This window comes from Myotis davidii, unplaced genomic scaffold, assembly GCF_000327345.1.
Source record: "Myotis davidii unplaced genomic scaffold, ASM32734v1 scaffold535, whole genome shotgun sequence".
NCBI classification, from domain to species: Eukaryota; Metazoa; Chordata; class Mammalia; order Chiroptera; family Vespertilionidae; genus Myotis; species Myotis davidii.
In genome coordinates this window covers 1,701,193-1,720,778 of record NW_006286980.1, presented here as the reverse complement: position 1 = coordinate 1,720,778, position 19,586 = coordinate 1,701,193, and the positions used below count along the sequence as shown (strand labels likewise).

The 19,586-nt window shown below is 38.1% G+C and overlaps 2 protein-coding genes across 4 annotated transcripts in view; one reads left to right on the top strand and one right to left on the bottom strand.

Annotated features, from left to right (window-relative positions):
- ASUN (asunder spermatogenesis regulator) overlaps window positions 1-12,241 on the bottom strand; it is a 32,558-nt gene extending 20,317 nt beyond the window's left edge. Inside the window, exons 1-8 of the mRNA XM_015560765.1 lie at window positions 11,562-12,241; window positions 10,526-10,761; window positions 9,017-9,091; window positions 8,201-8,403; window positions 7,765-7,845; window positions 6,156-6,246; window positions 4,089-4,217; window positions 2,259-2,347 (exon numbers count right to left, since the gene is read on the bottom strand). Coding sequence (XP_015416251.1) covers window positions 2,259-2,347; window positions 4,089-4,217; window positions 6,156-6,246; window positions 7,765-7,845; window positions 8,201-8,403; window positions 9,017-9,091; window positions 10,526-10,750 — 893 coding nt within the window. The 5' untranslated portion in view covers window positions 10,751-10,761; window positions 11,562-12,241. The remainder of the gene's footprint in view (window positions 1-2,258; window positions 2,348-4,088; window positions 4,218-6,155; window positions 6,247-7,764; window positions 7,846-8,200; window positions 8,404-9,016; window positions 9,092-10,525; window positions 10,762-11,561) is intronic.
- A 174-nt stretch (window positions 12,242-12,415) lies between these two features.
- FGFR1OP2 (FGFR1 oncogene partner 2) overlaps window positions 12,416-19,586 on the top strand; it is a 19,233-nt gene continuing 12,062 nt past the window's right edge. The window contains exons 1-2 of one of the 3 annotated variants that reach the window (XM_015560780.1): window positions 12,416-12,592; window positions 17,744-17,892. In XM_015560780.1, the coding sequence (XP_015416266.1) occupies window positions 17,758-17,892 (135 nt within the window). In that variant the 5' untranslated portion in view covers window positions 12,416-12,592; window positions 17,744-17,757. Of the gene's footprint in view, window positions 12,668-17,743; window positions 17,893-19,586 lie in introns of all 3 variants that reach the window. The other 2 variants (XM_006758925.2, XM_006758926.2) reach the window with 2 other exon arrangements.

The window sequence follows — 19,586 nt, the reverse complement described above, 5'->3', positions numbered from 1 at the left end:
GTAATAGTAATGGATATGCAGATGTAAATGTATGAGATACACTTTGGTAGATAAAATCAAGTAAATGTGATCATATGCAAATATAAAGAGTCATCTGAAGACAAAACAGCCATCTACAAGCCAATGAGAGAGGCTCAAGAAGAAATCAACTGCATAGTCAACTTGAACTTGCATTTCTAGCCTCCAGAACAGAAAATAAATTTTCTGTTGTTTAAGCCAAAAGAAAAAAGAGAGAATGTGGTGATAGATTAGATATGAAGAATGACAGAGAGATGTTTACAGATGACTCTGAGGTTTCTGCCTTATATAACTGAATAGGCAATAGGGTCATTCACTGAAAGAGGGCAAAGTTCATAGGTTGTTTTGAGTATATTGAGTAATAGGTGCCTAAGAGACATCTTTTAATACACCTAACTTACTGAACATCATAGCTTTGCCTAGCCTACCTTAAATGTGCTCAGAACGCAATATCCAAAAAATGCTGGCAACACTGTACAGTATCGGTTGTTTAACCTCGAGATCAAGAGGCCGACTGGGAACTACAATTTGCTGCTGCTGCTCAGCATCACGAGTGTCATACTACACATCTCAAGCCCGGGAGAAGGTCAAAATTCAAAGTGAATAGGTATCACTTTCTCACCATCATAAAGTTGAAAAATATAAAAATCATAAGTCAAAACATTGTAAGTTATGGACCCTCTGTATAGACCTGAAGCTTAGAGAAGATATCTGGGCTAAAGTATAGGCATACTAATCAAAATCCAGCTCTAATATCACCTCTTCTGCAAAGCTTGCCTGACTCGGAGATATAATTACATGCAAACCCTGTGTTCCCACAGATCTCTGTCCCTATTGCTACTATAGCATTTTGCATATGGTGTTCATGTCAATCAACAACTATTTTAGAGGAAAAGGTTGTGTTACAAAGAATATTTTTACTATTTTTCTAAGTTTTAAAAATAAACATATTAAAAATTGATATTACCTCACAGGTTCTTAGTAATTTCCATATATTGTATTTTTAAAAACAAGTTATTTACATTCCTTTGTTAAACATGAATATATTTATTTACCTTAATAGTTTTTCTCCTGTTAGAAATTTTTGTTTAGAAATGGGTAGAATATTACAGTTCATCTAATCTAGCTTTATTTATTTACTTATTTATTTTCTTGATAATCTTCACCCATGGATTTTTTTTTATTGACTTTTAGAGAGAGTGGAAGGGAGGAGGAAAGGAAGAGGAAGAGGGAGAGGGACAGGGAGAGGGAGAGGGACAGGGAAAGGGAGAGGGAGGGGAATTGAACCTGGAACCCTTCAGGCTGCAGGCCAACGCTCTATTCACTAAGCTAAACCGGCTAGGGCTAACATCTATAATAATAAAAGCATGATATGCTAATTAGACCAGACAGTCGAACAACCTTCTGGGCGTCCTTCCAGATGAAGCCGCTGCAGCAGGGGCTGAGGCAGAGTTGGTTAGGGGTGATTAGGCAGGCATGCAGAGTGATTAGGAGCAATCCGGCAGGCAGGTGAGTGGTTAGGGACAATCGGCAGGCAGGCGAGTAGTTAGGGGCGATCAGGCACGCAGGCGAGTGGTTAGGAGCCAGTGGTCCCAGATTGTGAGAGGGATGTCCGACAGGATCGGGCCTAACCAGCAGTTGGACATCCTGCGAGGGGTCCTGGATTACGAGAGAGTGCAGACCAGGCTGAGGGACACCAACCCCAGCGTGCACAAATTTCGTGCACTGGGCCTCTAGTCTTTAATATATAAGTACATAAACTGAAGTGTAGAAACACATAGGATTTGCTAGCTGGTGGCAAAGCTTTGGCTAAAACTGTTATCTCCTAACTCCAGAGTCCTAAACCATGCTGATATGGCTGCGGGAATCTGTTTTGGGAGAAAAAGCCTACGGAGTCACATACTTTTTAGAGGAAAAAAATGTCACTAAATTTCAAAACAACTGATTTATATCCGGGCTTATCAGTTGTAAGTCCATCACCCTTTCAAGTTGGCTCCTATTCTTTTCCCTCTCCCAAGGCAGTTTGCCTAGAAAAGAAAAACTATGACATGACTTCAATGGCTCTCTTTCACAATAGCTTAGTCTTAGTTCCATGACCATTAATAGGTGACATTGTCCAATAAGTTTGGAAAGGAATGAACCAAAGTCAATCAGGTTTGTTTACTGAAGAGCACTTCAAAGTTGTTTGTAAGCTTCCATATGTTAGATCTCACAAATTAAGACTTTCCAGTGTCTCTTACTCACCACTTTTCAAGAAATCTACATGTGCATCTTTGTGATGAAGTAACTCCACATCATAATTGGCAGATGTGTTAGCATGTTGTTCTTCCTTAAAGCAAAATTTAAAATCACTTGGTTTTGTTTTCCAAAGAATGAAGTTATTTATTAACTATTAATTTTGCTCTTTGTTTACAATGAAATAAAATACACTGGATGAAAATTATCTACAATAATGGTATAGCTTGCTCAGTAATTAACCTATTTAAAGATGCAACAGTTTTCCACTGAAATATAAACTATTAAAAAACGACTTGCTATATATTAGTAATACAGCATCTAATTATTTTTCTTATATTTTGTCAGGAATTAACACGTGATTAATCCAGAAATTTTAGAGATTTTTTTACTCCAAATGCACTGTCTTGTGCAAATATACACAAATTGTCTGTAAACAAATATAATGCAATTGAAATAGTTTATATATATTGAAAGTGAAATCATTGTTTAAAGGAAGCAGCATCTTTAAATACCTATAATAAATTAACAAATGTCAATTATATAAAATAGCAAATACTGACTAATAAACAAGTTTATTAATTTTCCTAAATAGTAAACAGGAATTTTGATATTATCTATTTACAAGAAAAAAACAGATTGAAGAAAGAATCACACCAGCAGCACACAAATATAATCAAGTTCTAAGAGCAAGGTACCTGTCACCCACCCTCAGACTATTTTTCTTATAACTCATGAATAATAATCTGAGTGGCCAGATTATTATGACCGGCCAGATTATTATGACTACCCCATCAGCACTTCATTGACACTTCCAAAAATACTGAATATTGAAAACTTCCTAAGCAAATACTCTCAAGGTTTTATTATCATCATTATTTGCATAACTAATTTACTTCATTGTACTGATGGGGTGGTCATAATAATCTGGCCGGTCATAATAATCTGGCCACTCAGTGTATAATAAAGTACACCTATTACGCTACTTTACTTGTTGTTTCTATGGGTTAAAGTTACAATTTCTATTAAAGAGCCAGGCAATGGTATAGGAGAAAATTAATAATCAAAGATATTTCTATGCAATTTAGTGTTCATCATATAGTGGCAAAACAATGTAATTGGGACTTATAAGAAAGTCTCTTTGTATTTTTAGATATGATGGTTATTTTATCTATAAACATAATCAATAAAATTAAAATTAATTTCACTTAGTAAAAATTCATTTAAAGCTTACTATGGGCCAGGCATTGTGCTAGTTCTAGACAATCTAATGATACTATGATGAAAAGGAACAGGTGGCAACAGGTGCCTAAGAATATCTATTAATAAAATCCCAAGACTCACACCTTTGGTTTTTCAGGTAAGGTAATAAACTTATTTAAAACTATGAGCTATTTTTCCCTAGTCAGACTTATTAGTTACAAACACCTTTATATTTGTTGGGCAAAAACAAAAATACAGAAAATAAAAGACCAACTAGAATACACAATGTAAGGAAAATCTAATAACACAACTGTCATAAAAAGAATCACAGAAAAAGTGGTCATTTAAGATAGAGATTATACTTTGATGAAAATAATGAGAACATAGTTAAAAACAAAAAAGCTGAGTGTTCTTATTAGAGAGAAAATACAGCATTTTGTTCTGTGATCCTTTCTTGTTGCTTTTCAGTACTTACTGACCTGGTCAAAGACACTGAATGTGGGCTAGCAAAACAGAAAACATGATATGGGGAGAAAAATATTAAGGTTCAATTAAAATAAATAATATATGTCAAACAAATGTTTAAAAAGCAAAACAGAGCTTTCAAAATAGCAGGAAAAAGAGCTGCCTACCTTCATTGGAATATTTGTAATAGTAGTTGAAGCCAAGTCAAAATGTTGCTGTACTAAAATATTTAATTTGGTAGCAAGATGCCGTCCTGCACGAACACTATGAACTTCACTGGTTAAAACAGGGGACAACTACAGAAAAGTATGAGAGAGAAAAAACCACCCATAAAACATTAATACACTGTAACCGAATGCTAAATAGTTTACTTCAACCCATAAAAAGTGACTGTTTTCATTTTATAGAATTTGGAAAAATACAAAGGTCCATAAATTAACTATGGTCATTATTTTTTAAAATATATTTTTTATTTATTTCAGAGAGGAAAAGATAGAAACATCAGCGATGAGAATCATTGATCAGCTGCCTCCTGCATACCCACTAATGGGGATCGAGCCTGCAACCCAGGCATGTGCCCTTGACTGGAATCGAACCCAGGACCCTTCAGTCTGCAGGACGATGCTCTATTCACTGAGCCAAACTTGGCTAGGCACTAATGATCATTATTTTAGCAATAAATGTTCAGACAGTCATTCATTTATTCATTTAATAAATAGGTACCAAGCAGAATTTACTACATTATATGCCAGAAACTGTGTGAGCTCTTGGAGGATACAGCAGTGAACAGGCAAATTCCCTGTCCTCTTGAAACTTAGAGTTGTTGATATAAATATATATTTTCATTTTTAATTTTACTTCTATTTATCTATATGCAAAATGGATCAGAAGTGGCCCATAGAAATACTATAGAAAAGTAATTCATTTTGAGAAGACAACACCCGAAAGATAGAACTACTTAAAAGGAATGTGGAAATCACTACAAACATCATATTTTATCACCAATAACTATAAGGCAGCCAAACTTTACTTACAACAAGGTAACACAAAACTTTACTCATTCCAGGGTAAAAATATTTATTGTAAATAAGCTTTTTAGCTATCACAAAGTAAACCCAACATAATGCCACATTATCAAAATATGCAGGTACAAGTTAGTAAAAAGGGGGCTTGTACTGGAAATCACCTAAAAACACAACAATAAAGCTAATGACCTAGCAATACCACTTAACTACCAAGCATTCATAGACTAAGGTAATACTTCACATGTTTATATTAAATAAGGCTAAGAGAAAAACCTGAACCTAAAAACATACACATTTAATACAATTAGGTAAATACATAGACCACTGACGGAGAATATTATGTGATGCAAATTCTTTTAACAATCAACAGATTTATCTTTTCCTTCAAAAATGTTCAAATCTACTTAAAAAGGAAAACCAACGTTGGAAATTAGTTTTTTCCCCCATCTGATTGGGTAAAGTTAATTTCTATGTTACTAGAGTGTATTTTTATTAGAGTATATTACTTTTCTAATGAGAAAAAAAAGATTTTTAAGGAATAAAACATCATTAAAGCAACTGAAACCCATTGCAATAATTGAAATTTTAGGAACAATGCAAATTGTATGGGTTTTACAACACATTTAATTAAATGTCAAAAGGCAAGCAAAAAGAAAAAAAAAGTTTTAATCTACACCTGAGAATATGTTTTTATATATTTTAGAGAGAGGAAGGGAGAGAGAGAAACATTGATCCGTTGCTTCCTATACACACCTAGTCTGGGGATTGAACTGGCAACCTAGGTATGTGCCCTGACCAGGAATTGAACCCAAAACCTTTTGGTACAGGATGACACTCCAAACAACTGAGCCATTCAGTCAAGGCTAAACAGAAAACACTTATAAAATGTACTATTATAACACAAAGAACCAAACTAGGTGTTTTGCTATACAGGTTCTTTGAAAACTGTAAATACAGGGTATGGCAAAAGTAGGTTTATAGTTGTTCTGATAAAAAAATACAATAATTAATAAATAACACAATAATTAATAAATAATAATGCAAAATAATAAACTATGTGTTTCGTGTACTTACAACTATAAACCTGCTTTGCCCCACCTTGTATTTTCTTGGCAGAAAATGTTGGCAATGTGATCATTATAATGCTAACCCTTGTCAGCATTTATTATTAACTAAAAATGATCTTTTCTCTATTACTTCTGCACTTACCTCTTTTTTGGAACGATCTGATACAAGGCTGTCTTCACCAACAGGGTAGGTATGGATCAAAACCAGCTCACACTTCTGAATCTGCATGAGACTTAAAGAAAAACTTTCACTTAGAATATAAAAATACATACTATTCTTATAAATATGGACACAAATATCCTCAACAAATTGCTACTAGCAAACCAAATTGAGCAACATATAAAAATAATTATACATCATGACAAAACGGATTATCCCAAGAATACAAAGTTGATTTAAAATCCAAAAATTAATTAATGTGCATATCATATCAACAGAAAATTTTTAAAAACACATAATTTCCAAAATCACAAGAAAACACATTTGACAAAATCTAAGACCTTTTCAACAAACTAAAAGGAAACGTCTTTAGGTAGATAAATGGCAGTAAAAAAAATTTTTTTTTAATGTGGAAGTATATACCAAATGAGCAAGAGTTGAAAGTTTGCTTCTAGGAAGTGGGGAAAGACTGGAATGGAGATAACTGTTTTGCTTTTCGTAATAGGTGATGTCTTTAAACTATGTGCATTCAATGTAAAGATTCTAGGCAGATAAACTATTGAGAGTTATATTTACCAAAACAGCATATCTCTATAATCAGATACTACTGTTAACACAAAAGCTAAATATTTAGAAAAACTGTATAACTGTTGTACTTGTATGAACATTAAATGAATAATTCATATTAATTAAATTCAAATGCAAAAATAGTTTTTGTGTTTAAAGGATAAAATAAAAAGAAAATTCTTATAATCAGGTATAATTTTCAATATATAACTGTCACAGAGAAAATTAATATATTGTGCATTAGTTTCCTTTTTACTAATGTTTTTTAAAGACAAAACCAGACAATACTAACCTGGACTTATAACTTATTATTCGAAGAATACAGAACTTGTAATGCTAAAAAGTTTCCCCCAACTTTTTATTTTAAAATTTCCAAACCTACAGAAAGGTTGAAATAACGATACTATTCAATGAATACTGATATATCCTTAAACTAGATTCACTAAGTGATAGCTATATTTGTTCTCTCTATGTACCTAAATAGACATACACTTTTTTTAATTATGCCATAGATAGTAAATTGCAAAGGAAATACTTCATTCCTAAATACCTCAGCATGCTTCTCCTAGTGAGAATAATCTTATTTATTAACAATAATACCAGTACTCCACTTAAGGAGATTAATAATAGCTCAATCTAATTTAGACTCCACATTGCAACAGCCCAAAACATATTTTTAATAGCTTTTTGCTTTAAAAAAAATTCATATACTGCAATTCATTGTTTTGGTCCATAATGAATAATGCCACTGATAATTTATTCATTTTATAAATTTGAAAGAATATGAGAGCAAGCTATCAAAACAAATATGCATTATAAATTTATACATTATGTTATAGTTCTGATCACCTTTCCTATGGGAAAAAGCAAAATCTTAAAGTGAAAGGGAAAATAGGGAATAAAATTTCTGATCAAAGTAGAGTCTGAAGAAAAATTTATGTTTCTATTAAAATTATTGAAATAATTAGAATGAAATATATGACTATAAAATTTAATATTTATTTCAAAGGTAGATTATACTCACTGATCTGAATTTGCAGCAAGCTTGTTATGCTCATGAATCGTTTCCTGAACACAGTCCTCAAGCATTCGCACATGACTATCACTAGTGGCATAAAAAAGATACAACAAACTTAAAGGAATAAACAGTAAGAGAAAAAATTAAACACACTGTTCAGCTACAGGCATTTAACATTACTTCAGTAAGGATTGTTTTTAGGTGCTCATTCACAACACCAAATAACCAAATGAAAAACTAGTGAGAAGTCAAATTAACCTACATGATGACAATCTAAAGTTTTCACTGAGATGAGTATTTTAGAACTGGATAAACAAAGCTTCAATATTAGAAAGGCCACTTGTGATACGTTTAAATGCTAACATATTGTCCCTACTTTTTAAAATAAAAGCCGTGAAAGAGTACAATTCTCTCTGTGAAAGAGTTACTGTTATTGTCTCACCTTTTTGCATTAGTAATGCAAATTATTCTCCCCCTGTTGCCAACACGTTCTGCATTCTCCATTAGTAGAGTACGGGCCTCATGTTGGTATTCCGTAATTTTACAGAGGGTTTCCACTGCTGCAACGAGGCCATGTAGAATACTGCAGCATTCTGGATCTGCCCGTGGATTAGGGGGCCCAACAGCAGCTAATGCTGCCATTAGCTAAATAATGGGAAAACAATTATGGTGACAAGAGTATGCACAAGTCAGACAAAGACATCACAAGAAAAGTAAACTATAAACCAATATATCTTATAAATATGGATTCAAATATCCTCAACAAATTACTACTAGCAAACCAAATTGAGCAACATATAAAAATAATTATACATCATGACTAAGGGGACTATCCCAAGAATGCAAAGTTGATTTAAAATCCAATAATTAATTAATATGCATATCATATTAACAGAAAATTTTAAATCACATAATCTCCAAAAATACAAGAAAATGCATTTGACAAAATGTAAGACCTTTTCAACAAACTAGAAATAGAAGGAAACTTCTTTAAGTAGATAAATGGCAGTAAAATAATTTTTTTTAAATATGGAAGTATATACTAAATGAGCAAGAGTTGAAAGTTTGCTTTCAAGTGGGCAAAGGCTGGATTGGAGACAGCTGTTTCACTTTCAGTATTAGGTGATGTTTTTAAACAATGTCCATATATTATCCTATATTGATCAAAATTTTTAAATTATTTTTTATTAAAGTATTACTGAAACATCAATGATGAGAAATTTTTCAAAAAGGCCACAGTTCAAAACCTGAACCATACCTCTTGCAAATTTTGGTCTTCTTGAGTCCAGGAATTTAAAACATGTGCTCCAGAGTCACTCACAATGAAATTCACCTAACAGATTTCAAAGAAATAGTTAGTACTCAACTCCAATTCCATCTGATCACATCATATTTAAAATGTAAAGTTTGCTACTAGTTAATAGTAAAAAGAATTAAAAATAAAATAATATGAGGTCTCTAGCACTGATTTGTTGATTGAGTCATTCATCCATTTTATAAGTATAGAATGCCTAGTACATGTCAGGTGCTATTCTCAGTGCTGGAGTATGGGAATATAGTGAGGAATAAAACAGTTCTATCGCAATGTGGGGAAAACAAGGTTTGGCAGGTGTGGTAAGATAAGAGAGCAGTACAGGGAACCAACAAATAAACAAGATCATTTCAGAGTGATAAATGTGAAGAAAAAGATGGTTAGTTACTTCAGGTTGGCTGGACAGAGAAGGGCTCTCTACACAAGTTGCAACTGAAGAAAATTCAAAATGACCAAAAGAAATCAGCCATGGAAAGAGCTGGGGATAGAGAATTCCAGGTATAGTGAACAGCATTCGCAAAGACCTTTAAGTGAGTACCCTTAAAAGGATGAAGTTCAGAGCAGACATAAGAGCAGGAGATAAGCTCAAAAAAATAGGCAGTGGCCATAACACATAGGGCACTGAAAGTCAAAATAATTAATTTGGACTTTTATTCTAAATTTGTAAGTAAAATTCAACAAAACAAAAATAGTATCACTGGGCCAGCATGGCTAAGTGGTTGAGTATCGACCTATGAACCAGGTCATGGTTCAATTCCCGGTCAGGACACATGCCCAGGTTGAGGCCTCAATCCCCAGTGAGGGGCGTGCAGGAGGCACCCAATCAATGATTCTTTCTTATCATTGATATTTCTCTCTCTCTCCCTCTCTGAAATCAATAGAAAAATCTTTAAAAAAAATATTATCAAGTAAGGTGAAATGAAATGATCGCACCCTTCTCCCAAAAGGAAACAAAGTCATCATTTGATATATTTTCTAATATATCACCACCTCAGCTTCATCTCCAACATGACAGTAATAAAAAAAAAAGGCTGATATTCAGATGGTACTAGTACACACCAGCACAGTCTGACAGACTGCTTACAGACAACATCCCTGCTGCTTAAGCTAGCAACAATCAACGGTCAGTGCCTGTTCCATTTTGGTGACTATATACTTTGAATACTATCCTAGTAATTAGAATAGCTACCTTATAGGACTGTTGTGAGAATTAGAGGAGTTAATATACATGAAACCCTTTAGAATACGCCTGGCACCCGTAAGTGCTCCATAATTGTTAGCTGTTACTGTTGGTCCCAACTAAATACACATGGCATTTAATCCCAAAGGGGAGGGCTACATATCACATTTTTAAAGTGGTAAACAAACAGTTCTAAATTTACAGCAAATTCATATATAAAAAATGTTACAGGCAGTAAGTACATTCCCCAAATGTTGCTTGTACTTCACACTCACCAGTTTTCTGAAAGGAAATATATCATACATTATTCTACAGTATTCCATGGAAGATTCTACTGAGCAAGTCCACAATGATTTAGATATAGGGGCCAATGGGATGATGCCTTGGGTCCTGTTCTTCACCAGCATATCAAACTCAACATGCTGTCTGCATGATTCTGCCATGTAAGGGCAGTGATCCACAACAAAGACTGTTTTATGAGATTCAGAAAAAATCTTCATTTTGTTTTAACCTGTAAGGGATAAAATATATTAGCCAGATATCTTATACATGACATTTAAATCTTACATTGTTTCTAATGTGTCTTTTCTTCAAGAAGATTTGGAAGATTCAGTATCCAAAGAAACGTGTCCAACAAAGGACAAGATTTAATGAGGTCCTGACCACAAAGTATCAATTCAAGGGATGAGCTACATCCTAATAAGCTGTTACTCTATCAATCACAGGCAAAATTACAGTCCATACTTTTTTGCTTGTTGAATGAATTTAAAATGAGCAAAAGAAAATACTTTTACAAATAATTGTACTTGATCCCCTTACATAATACCAAACAATAATACACGACAAATACTTTTTTCAAACACACTTTTGATGATCCTCGCTTACTGACAGCAATCACATACAAATCCCCAAACTAACCCAAGTCAGCGGTTTTGAGCTTCCCTCCAAAAAGTCTCCAGACTTCTGAAAAGGGAAGGAGATAGAATGAACAGGAAACACAAGTGACAGCAACAGGGAAGACCAAAACACAACAGACATCTAACATAACTGCATATCGGGTCTTCGCATTCGGAAAAGGACCCCAAATTCACAATGCCCCCCCCTTAGCTTTCGAGCCACCGCACTCATTGACCATGCAGAACAGTAAGACTTAGGTGCTACCAAGCGCCTGGCTGGGGAGGAGGAACTCTCTTAAAACTTTTTCTTACAAAAACTCCCTTGCTTCGTTAATAAAACCTTATGCTTAATAGACAATCCACATTCAAAAAGCACATGGTAAAAAAGCAGAAGTGTTCATGAACACGAACTGACTTTTTACGACCCTGCTATTGGCTTCTCCTTGCTTTCCCACGCATTTCCCCTTCATGCAAAACTCCTCTTGGAGGAATCGCGACACCCTCTGCGGGAGGGTGCGGGGTGGACAGCACAAGGTGAGCGGGTAGGGAAGACCTCAGGGCTGAGGTTAGCTTACTTTCGTGCCTGGTCCTGAAGTGGAAACGCACAGAGGCCATGGACCACGGCCGCTCAGGCAAAGGCTGCCGGTTGGGTGGGGAGGGCCAGCGCACGGTCAGGAGCGTCTAGTACCCACGGCAGGGGACTGGGCTTTCCCCCGCTCATCGCTCAGCACTCCGCTTCTTCCCCAGCTTCCTAAGTACGGGAGCGCGCGCGCGTGCGCGCGAGCACGAACACTCACACACCGGGAGCGCGCGTGCGCACAACACTCTCCGACGGCCTGACCAAGCCGCCCTTCCCCCTCGGTGGGCCAGATGCCCAGGTCGCTGAACGGGGAAGAGGGCGGAGCCAAGAGAAAAAAAATGCCTCCGACCCTCAATATTTCCTACCCGCTAATTTTCCACCATCACCCATTGGGAAGTATGTTCCGGGCAACCTGAGAGCCTCCCCATCAGCGAAGTAACAACCACAACACCAGCTAAACCAGCCACGGGCCCTGAAGCGCAAGGCCCTCCCACCCGGGCTCCCCTTCTCGGTCTCTTCACCTAGGCCGGTTTCCCTGGTAAAACTCGCGAGACTTGGTGAGAAACCAAGCGAAAAAAACCTGAGTAGGTTAACGGGGCGGGGCTTAGACTGGGCCCGCCCCCACCTCCCGCGCAAGTCAGGGAGAAGCTGCAAGTAAATCTCTTGGGTCAGCCCCCCAACGGTGACGCAAGGAAGGAAATCTCGCGAGGTTGGAGTGCTGGTGGGAGCGCTAGTCGGACGCGGTTCCCGGTCCAGTGATGGGGCCGAGCCCTGCGGACCCCCCAGTTGCCCGCCGACTATCTCAGCCTTGTTCTAGGTCTGCGCGCTGAAGACGCTGAACAGGCGGAAGGACTCTCTCCCCTTGGGTGCGTAGGTCCCGGTTGGCAGAGGCTTTGAGCCCTGATCGCCACAGCTGACGGCTGCGAGGGACTGAGACCAGAGTAAGTGGAATAAACCCGGGACCAGAGCAGGCGGAGGAAGCCGTTAGCTTCCGGGGCCGCTCTGGTGCTTTGCTCCTCCTGAGCTACCGGTTGCCCGGCCATCGGTTTCCCCCCGCCGGTTAGCCCCTCCGGGGAGCTGTACTTCCTCTCCCCGGCCTCAGGTCTGAGCTCCTCGTTCCGGGGCTGCAGTGCGGGAAGTTTAATGAAAAGCTTTGGCCCTGGCCCTCGGGACACACCTTCCGTCTGTTTTCTTGCTGCCTAACCCACCTGGGAGCTCACCGTTGAGGGGAGGGAAAGGGGACCCTTTCGGTTTTCACTTTATCTCTTTGCAGCATAGGACATAGAGAACTCTTTTCTCCTTCTTGAAACTGCCCTCTGAGCATTGCTCCTCTTTTCCTGGTTTTCTTCCTGCCGTTCTTCTGCATCCCATGATTGATAGTGGGTCCAGTCCTGCTGGCCAAGCTGGGAACCTGCGTCCTTGATTCTGCATTGCCACTCGCACTGCACTATGTTATTTCTCCTTTCCCCACAATGGTGCAGGTGCCCTCCCCCAGCTAAGCTTCCCCGCCATCATCCTTCCCAGTGAGTTATCGTTCTGAACTACACATCTGTTTATGTCGCTGCCGAAACTTTTTTGGTCACCAATTTTGCCGACAAAACTATTTCCTGATGGTTAAGCAGCACCATTCAGGACCTTTTACTGTCAGTCCCAATCTAGTTTGCCTTCTTAGTCTCCCCTTGCTTCTCCAGATACCTTACTATCCGACCACACCAGGCAGCTGGCTGGCTGTAGCTCCAAAGATGTGCACTTTCACAGCTGTGTGCCTTTGACATTTAAAATATGTATATGTGTCTGTGTGTGTGTGTATGTATGTATGTACACACATACATACACACACACACACACACAGACACATATATATATACTAGAGGCCTGGTGCACAAAAATTTATGCACTGGGCGGTTGGGGTGTCCCTCAGCTCGGCCTGTGCCCTCTCCCAGTCTGGGACCCCTCGGGATGTCCACCTGCTGGCTTAGGCCCGCTCCCCTGGGGATTGGGCCTAAGATGGCAGTCAGACATCCCTCTGGCAGCCCGGCAGCCCTCGAGGGATGTCCACTTTGCCTGCGGGGAGCAGGCCTAAACTGCAGTCAGACATCCTTAGTGCTGCTGAGGAGGCAGGAGAGGCTTCCCACCACCACCGCTGTACTGGCAGCCATCAGCCTGGCTTGTGGTTGAGCAGAGCTTCTCCCATGTGAGGGCGCTCTGACCACCCAGAGGGCAGCTCCTGCATTGAGTGTCTGCCCTCAGTGGTCAGTGTGTGTCATAGTGAACAGTCATTCCCAGTCCTTCTGCTGTTAGGGTCAGTTTGCATATTACCCTTTTACTATATAGGCTAGAGGCCTGGTGCATGGGTGGGGGCCGGCTGGTTTGCCCTGAAGGGTGTCTGGTGAGGGGCTGAGGGCCGTTTTCAGGCTGACGAGAGACTGAAGCTCCCAACCTCTCCATTTTTCTTTCTTTTTTTTTCATTCTGGGATTTATTTACCTTCTATGGCTGTCACTGGAACTGAGAGCCGGCTTTAGCTCTGCGGCTTGGCTCTAGCTCTGAGACCTCAGCTACTGAAAACAGGTATCTGAGTTTGTTTGGCTTCTATAATTGAAACACTGTTGCAGTTCCAGCTCTGAGGCCCTGCTGGCTGAAAGCAGGTTTCTGGGGTTTGTTTAGCTTCTATAATTGCAACATTGTTTCTTAGAGTGCAAGCTCAGAGCCCAGCAGTGGCAGGCGGGGAACCTTGGCTTCCTCCATCACTGGAGCAAGCGAGCCTCCTGTTCGCTTTAGCTGCCTGGCTTCCGGCCACCATCTTGGTTGGCAGTTAATTTGCATAGTGCCCTGATTAGCCAATGGGAAGTGTGTTTGAGGTACAGTTAATTACCATGTTTGTTTATTATTAGATAGGATATGATTTACATGCATTTTTCTTGATTTATTTTTAGAGTGTAAGTTTATGAGAAAGCCCATACTATGCCTTTTTTATTTTTCTATTCCATGTCCATTATCTACTAATTGACATTAGAGATACCTGCCTGAGCTACCCAATAAAAATTTTTAATTAAAGTAGATTGTTGACATTTGAAGACACTCAATGGCATATCGGTAGTCACAGTATTTCTGTATGTCCAACTATAGGATACTGAATTTTTGGGTAAAAGAGAAAGAAGAGTGACTTGAATTTCTTTAAAATTTTGTTAACCAAAATCTAAAATTAACAGCAGTCAGTTGCTGTCATAGGTGGGTGGTGGTTTCTCTTTTATCAGCAGCAGAATGTTCTGAACCCGCTGCCAGGAGTCTGTCAGTGTCTTTGGGTGGTAAAGTAGGCGAGTATATAGCTAATGCAGGGGAAAAACCTGCTTTAGAAAAATTTCACCTGTAATTTGGGCCCACCTATAGGAGATAATGTAAGTAATAATTAAGCATGATAAAAATAGGTAGATAAATTGGGAATACCCCTTTTATTTTTTTTTAAATAAATTTTATTGATTTTTTGCAGAGAGGAAGGGAGAGAGATAGAGAGTTAGAAACATCGATGAGAGAGAAACGTCGATCAGCTGCCTCCTGCACATCTCCTACTGGGGATGTGCCTGCAACCCAGGTACATGCCCTTGACCGGAATCGAACCTGGGACTTTTCAGTCCGTAGGCCGACGCTCTATCCACTGAGCCAAACCGGTTTCGGCGGGAATACCCCTTTTAAAATGTTTTCTTTAACTGGAATATGTTTTTTAAACTTGTTAGAGAGGTTGGAAACAATCTCCCTCCCACTCCACTTACCAACCCAAAAAGAGAGGGGAAACACAATGTTTTTCAAAAAAGGTCACAAAGTTAATGCTTATTATAAAACATTCTAAACTTTTCTGTGGTTTCACATACAGGAAATGAACATGCAGATTCTTAGAAACTCTGTGTCACTGTTTTTCTGAAATACTAATAAAATAATGCTTTGAATTACCTTATGTTTAAAATTCATTTTTCAGAATAGCATTATTTTTATAGTTACAAAGCAAAATTTAAATATAGTTTATTTTGATAGTAGTGTTTTTTTAGCAGACTAGAAAATACTTTTTAAAGTGAATGTTAATTGTAATTGAGAAAGCCTATCAGCACACATCCATTGGTCTTATAATTAACTCTAATGCCTAGTAAAAATGGATGCTAGGCTTTTACTAGTTAGAAGAAAAAATATTTGAGCCCTGACCGGTTTGGCTCAGTGGATAGAGCGTCGGCCTGTGGATTTGAAAGGTCCCAGGCTTGATTCCAGTCAAGGGCATGTACCTTGGTTGTGGGCACATCCCCTGTGGGAGGTGTGTAGGAGGCAGCTGATCGATGTCTCTAGCTCTCTATCCCTCTCCCTTCCTCTCTTTAAAAAATCAATAAAATATATTTTTAAAAAATTTTTGAAATTTTGTTATTTCATTCTTCATTAACACTCCCATTTATTTTCTAGTGCTGGCTTGAAATGCAATTTTTATAATATTTTGGAAGACCTGTTGGTGAAATAGAGTTGGGGAATTTGCTCTGTTTTTCCAGCCAGGAAGACTAAGATAGTTTTTATTTATCTAAAAGCAAATACGGTCCTGGGATCCACGTTGGCTCCTGAGTAGAGCACTAGCCTGGGTATTGGAAATTCTATTTCTGGTACTAGCTTGACTCCTTCCTTGCTGCATGGTGCTGTCATTCATTTCCTTTCATTTGGAATCCCTGAGTCTTTCCTCATTGATAAATGGGAATACACTTTTCCTATTGACCAAAGGACATTATTAGCTGGTAGCCCTCAGGTTCAGAAAGCTACTAACAGTTTGAATTAATTAAAATGATTATTTAGCAGTTTTATTTTATTCTACAGTGCTCTAGAGGTCCATTTGGATTGGCTTAGGTTAGAGAGAAGGCTAAGACTAGGTAAACCAAAATGAAATATCACCTCACGCTTGTGGGAATGACAATCATCAATAAATCAACAAATAAGGATGTGAAGAAAAGGAAACCCTCATACACTGTTGCTGGGATTGTAAACTAGTACAGCCCGTAGGAAAAACTGGAGGTTCCTCAAAAAATTAAAAATAGAGCTGCTATACAATCCAGCAATTACACCTCTGGGGAATTTATCCAAAAACAAAACACTAACTAGAAAGATATATTAATTGTATGTTCATTGCAGCATTGCTAGTAAGAGCCAAGATATAGAAGCCACCTAGATGTCTAACAATAGATGAATGGATATATATAAATCTCATGGTGTGTGTGTGTGTATATATATATATAAAAGGCTAAGTGGCCATCCAACCAGTAGCTATGATGCGCAGTAACCACCAGGGGGCAGACGCTGAACGCAGGAGCTGCCGAGCTGCAGTGACTTGGCAGCGACAGTTCTTGGATGATGCACCCGGGAACCAGAGAGGAGGGAGCCCGATTCCTGGGTGCATCACCTGAGAACAGCCCTCTTGCAATCCTGGACCCCTCAGGGGATGTTGGAGAGCCGGTTTTGGCCTGATCCCCACAGGCCAGGCCGAGGGACCCCACCTGCCAGCGTGACACATAGAGGCCACTTTGGTTGGTCAGTAGTGTGTGAACATTATCTCAGGTCACCTGACCAAGCAAAAGCTAGGAAGGATCTTATAGTCAGATTGACCACAGAATACAGATTAATAAAGTGACATCTTTCAAAAATGACAAGATAGGGAATGGCCTCATAAAGAACACTATTTCTGTATGATATAAAATGTATCCATTGGATGTTTACTTTTTTTCCGCATCATAAATTCATGGTATTTTACATGCATTTTTGTTATGTCTGCAAACTGTTTGCATATATTCTAATTTTTTTCAAATATTATAAATTCACTTTGTCTTGTGCCATCCTAATAGAAGCAAAGCTATGGGTGTTCTTAAATGTTTCTCTCTCTCCTTACAATGAACAGTCATGTAACAAATTTTGCTCCAGAAGCATATCTCTGTGAACATGAAACTGAAATAGGATGATGTGCCACCTTTGTTTTGAGTCTTGATTTCAATTTTTATTGTAGGTATTCCTTTAGAAATGAGTTGCACAATTGAGAAGGCACTTGCTGATGCCAAAGCTCTTGTTGAGAGACTGAGAGATCATGATGATGCAGCAGAATCTCTGATTGAGCAGACCACGGCTCTCAACAAGCGAGTAGAAGCAATGAAGCAGGTTTGTTTTTATTCTTTTTTGTTGATTTCATTTTTTAAAAAAGCAATCATTGATATTTATGTATTGTTTGAATCACTAACTTCTGCTTAATTAGAATGTAATTATTTTTTGATGTTCTTTTTAAAATTTAAAGGTAGCTTAACATGTATGTTTCAATTTTACTTCATAATTTTTTGTTTTGCTCAGGTGAAATATGTATTTTATATATATTCTAAAATCTGTAGACTTGATCACAATTTTTCTTACAGACACACATTTGAGTTTATAAAATACATGAATTTATTCAGTCCAGATACATTTGGCAAAGACCAGATAATGTCATTTACCAGTATAGACACATTTTGCTCTCATATTTTTATAACGTGAAAATGTTTATGTTTTTCTTTATAAAACTAGCTAGATGATGTTATTTAACAATTTTTTAAAATAATGCAGAGTAATACCTACTTTATACCTTTTGCAGTTATTGCATTTATATTTGCTACCTTGCCAGTTAAAGAAGAAATGAAAAGGGCTTCATTTCTCGTTATCCTTAGTGTTGTGTGTAAGGACTTTCCATGGAGTTGAGCTACCATTTAAAGCTCTCTTCTGATAAAAATTTTTAACTCTAAGAGAATTATAAAAGTTCTGATAGGAAATGTATATTCATAGCCTACTCTCATGAAATTCATTCCTTTTTTTAAAAGGAAGCAACCCTGGGACCCTGCTTTTATCAAAACTACTGGAAATAATGGAACAAGTTTACTTCATTTGTCTTGCAACTCTGTTGCCCTAAAAAGATTACATACCTCCTTAACTATGTAGCTTGTCTTATGTATTCCAGTGAACATATATCTGATATTGAGCTGTGAAAAGAATTTGACATCTAAATTTAGAACCAGCAATGCTATAATGACTGTGTTACTTAGTGGCTCATAAAAATGCCTTGAAAATAAAATTAGATTCCTAGTTATTTAAAAAAGATAATAATTTTGCACATATTATTGAGATAAAACTTACATACCATAAAGCTTATCCTTTTGAAGAGTACAGTTTATTGGATTTTAGAATATTCTCAGGTTGTGTAACCATAATCACTAATTCCAGAATATTCTCATCACCCCAAAGCCCCATTCTTCCTTCCCCAAGCCATCACTGATTTTTCTATCTCAATGGATTTGCCTATTTTAGACATTTCATATGAACAGAATCTTGCAATGTTGGGTTTTTTGTGACTGATTTAACAATGTTTTCAAAGTTCATCCATATTGTAGCAGATATCAGTGCTTCATTCCTTTTTATTACCAAACTAGAGGCCCGGTGCATGAAATTCATGCTGCCGAGGGTCCCTCAGCCCAGCATGCGCCCTCTCGCAGTCAGGGAGCCCTTGGGAGATGTCCGACTGATAGCTTAGGCCCACTCCCCGTGGAAACCAGCCTAAGCCAGCAGTTGGACATCCTTAGCACTGCTGCAAAGGCAGGAGAAGCTCCCGCCCCCTCCACTGCACTCGCCAGCCATGAGCCTGGCTTTTAGCTGAGCGGCGCTCCCCCTGTGGGGGTGCACTGACCACCAGGGGGCAGCTCCTGCACAGAGCATCTGCCTCCTGGTGGTCAGTGCACATCACAGGAACCGGTCATTCTGCCATTTGGTCAATTTGCATATTAGCCTTTTATTATCCTATGTAATTCAGTTTGCATATTAACCTTTTATTATCC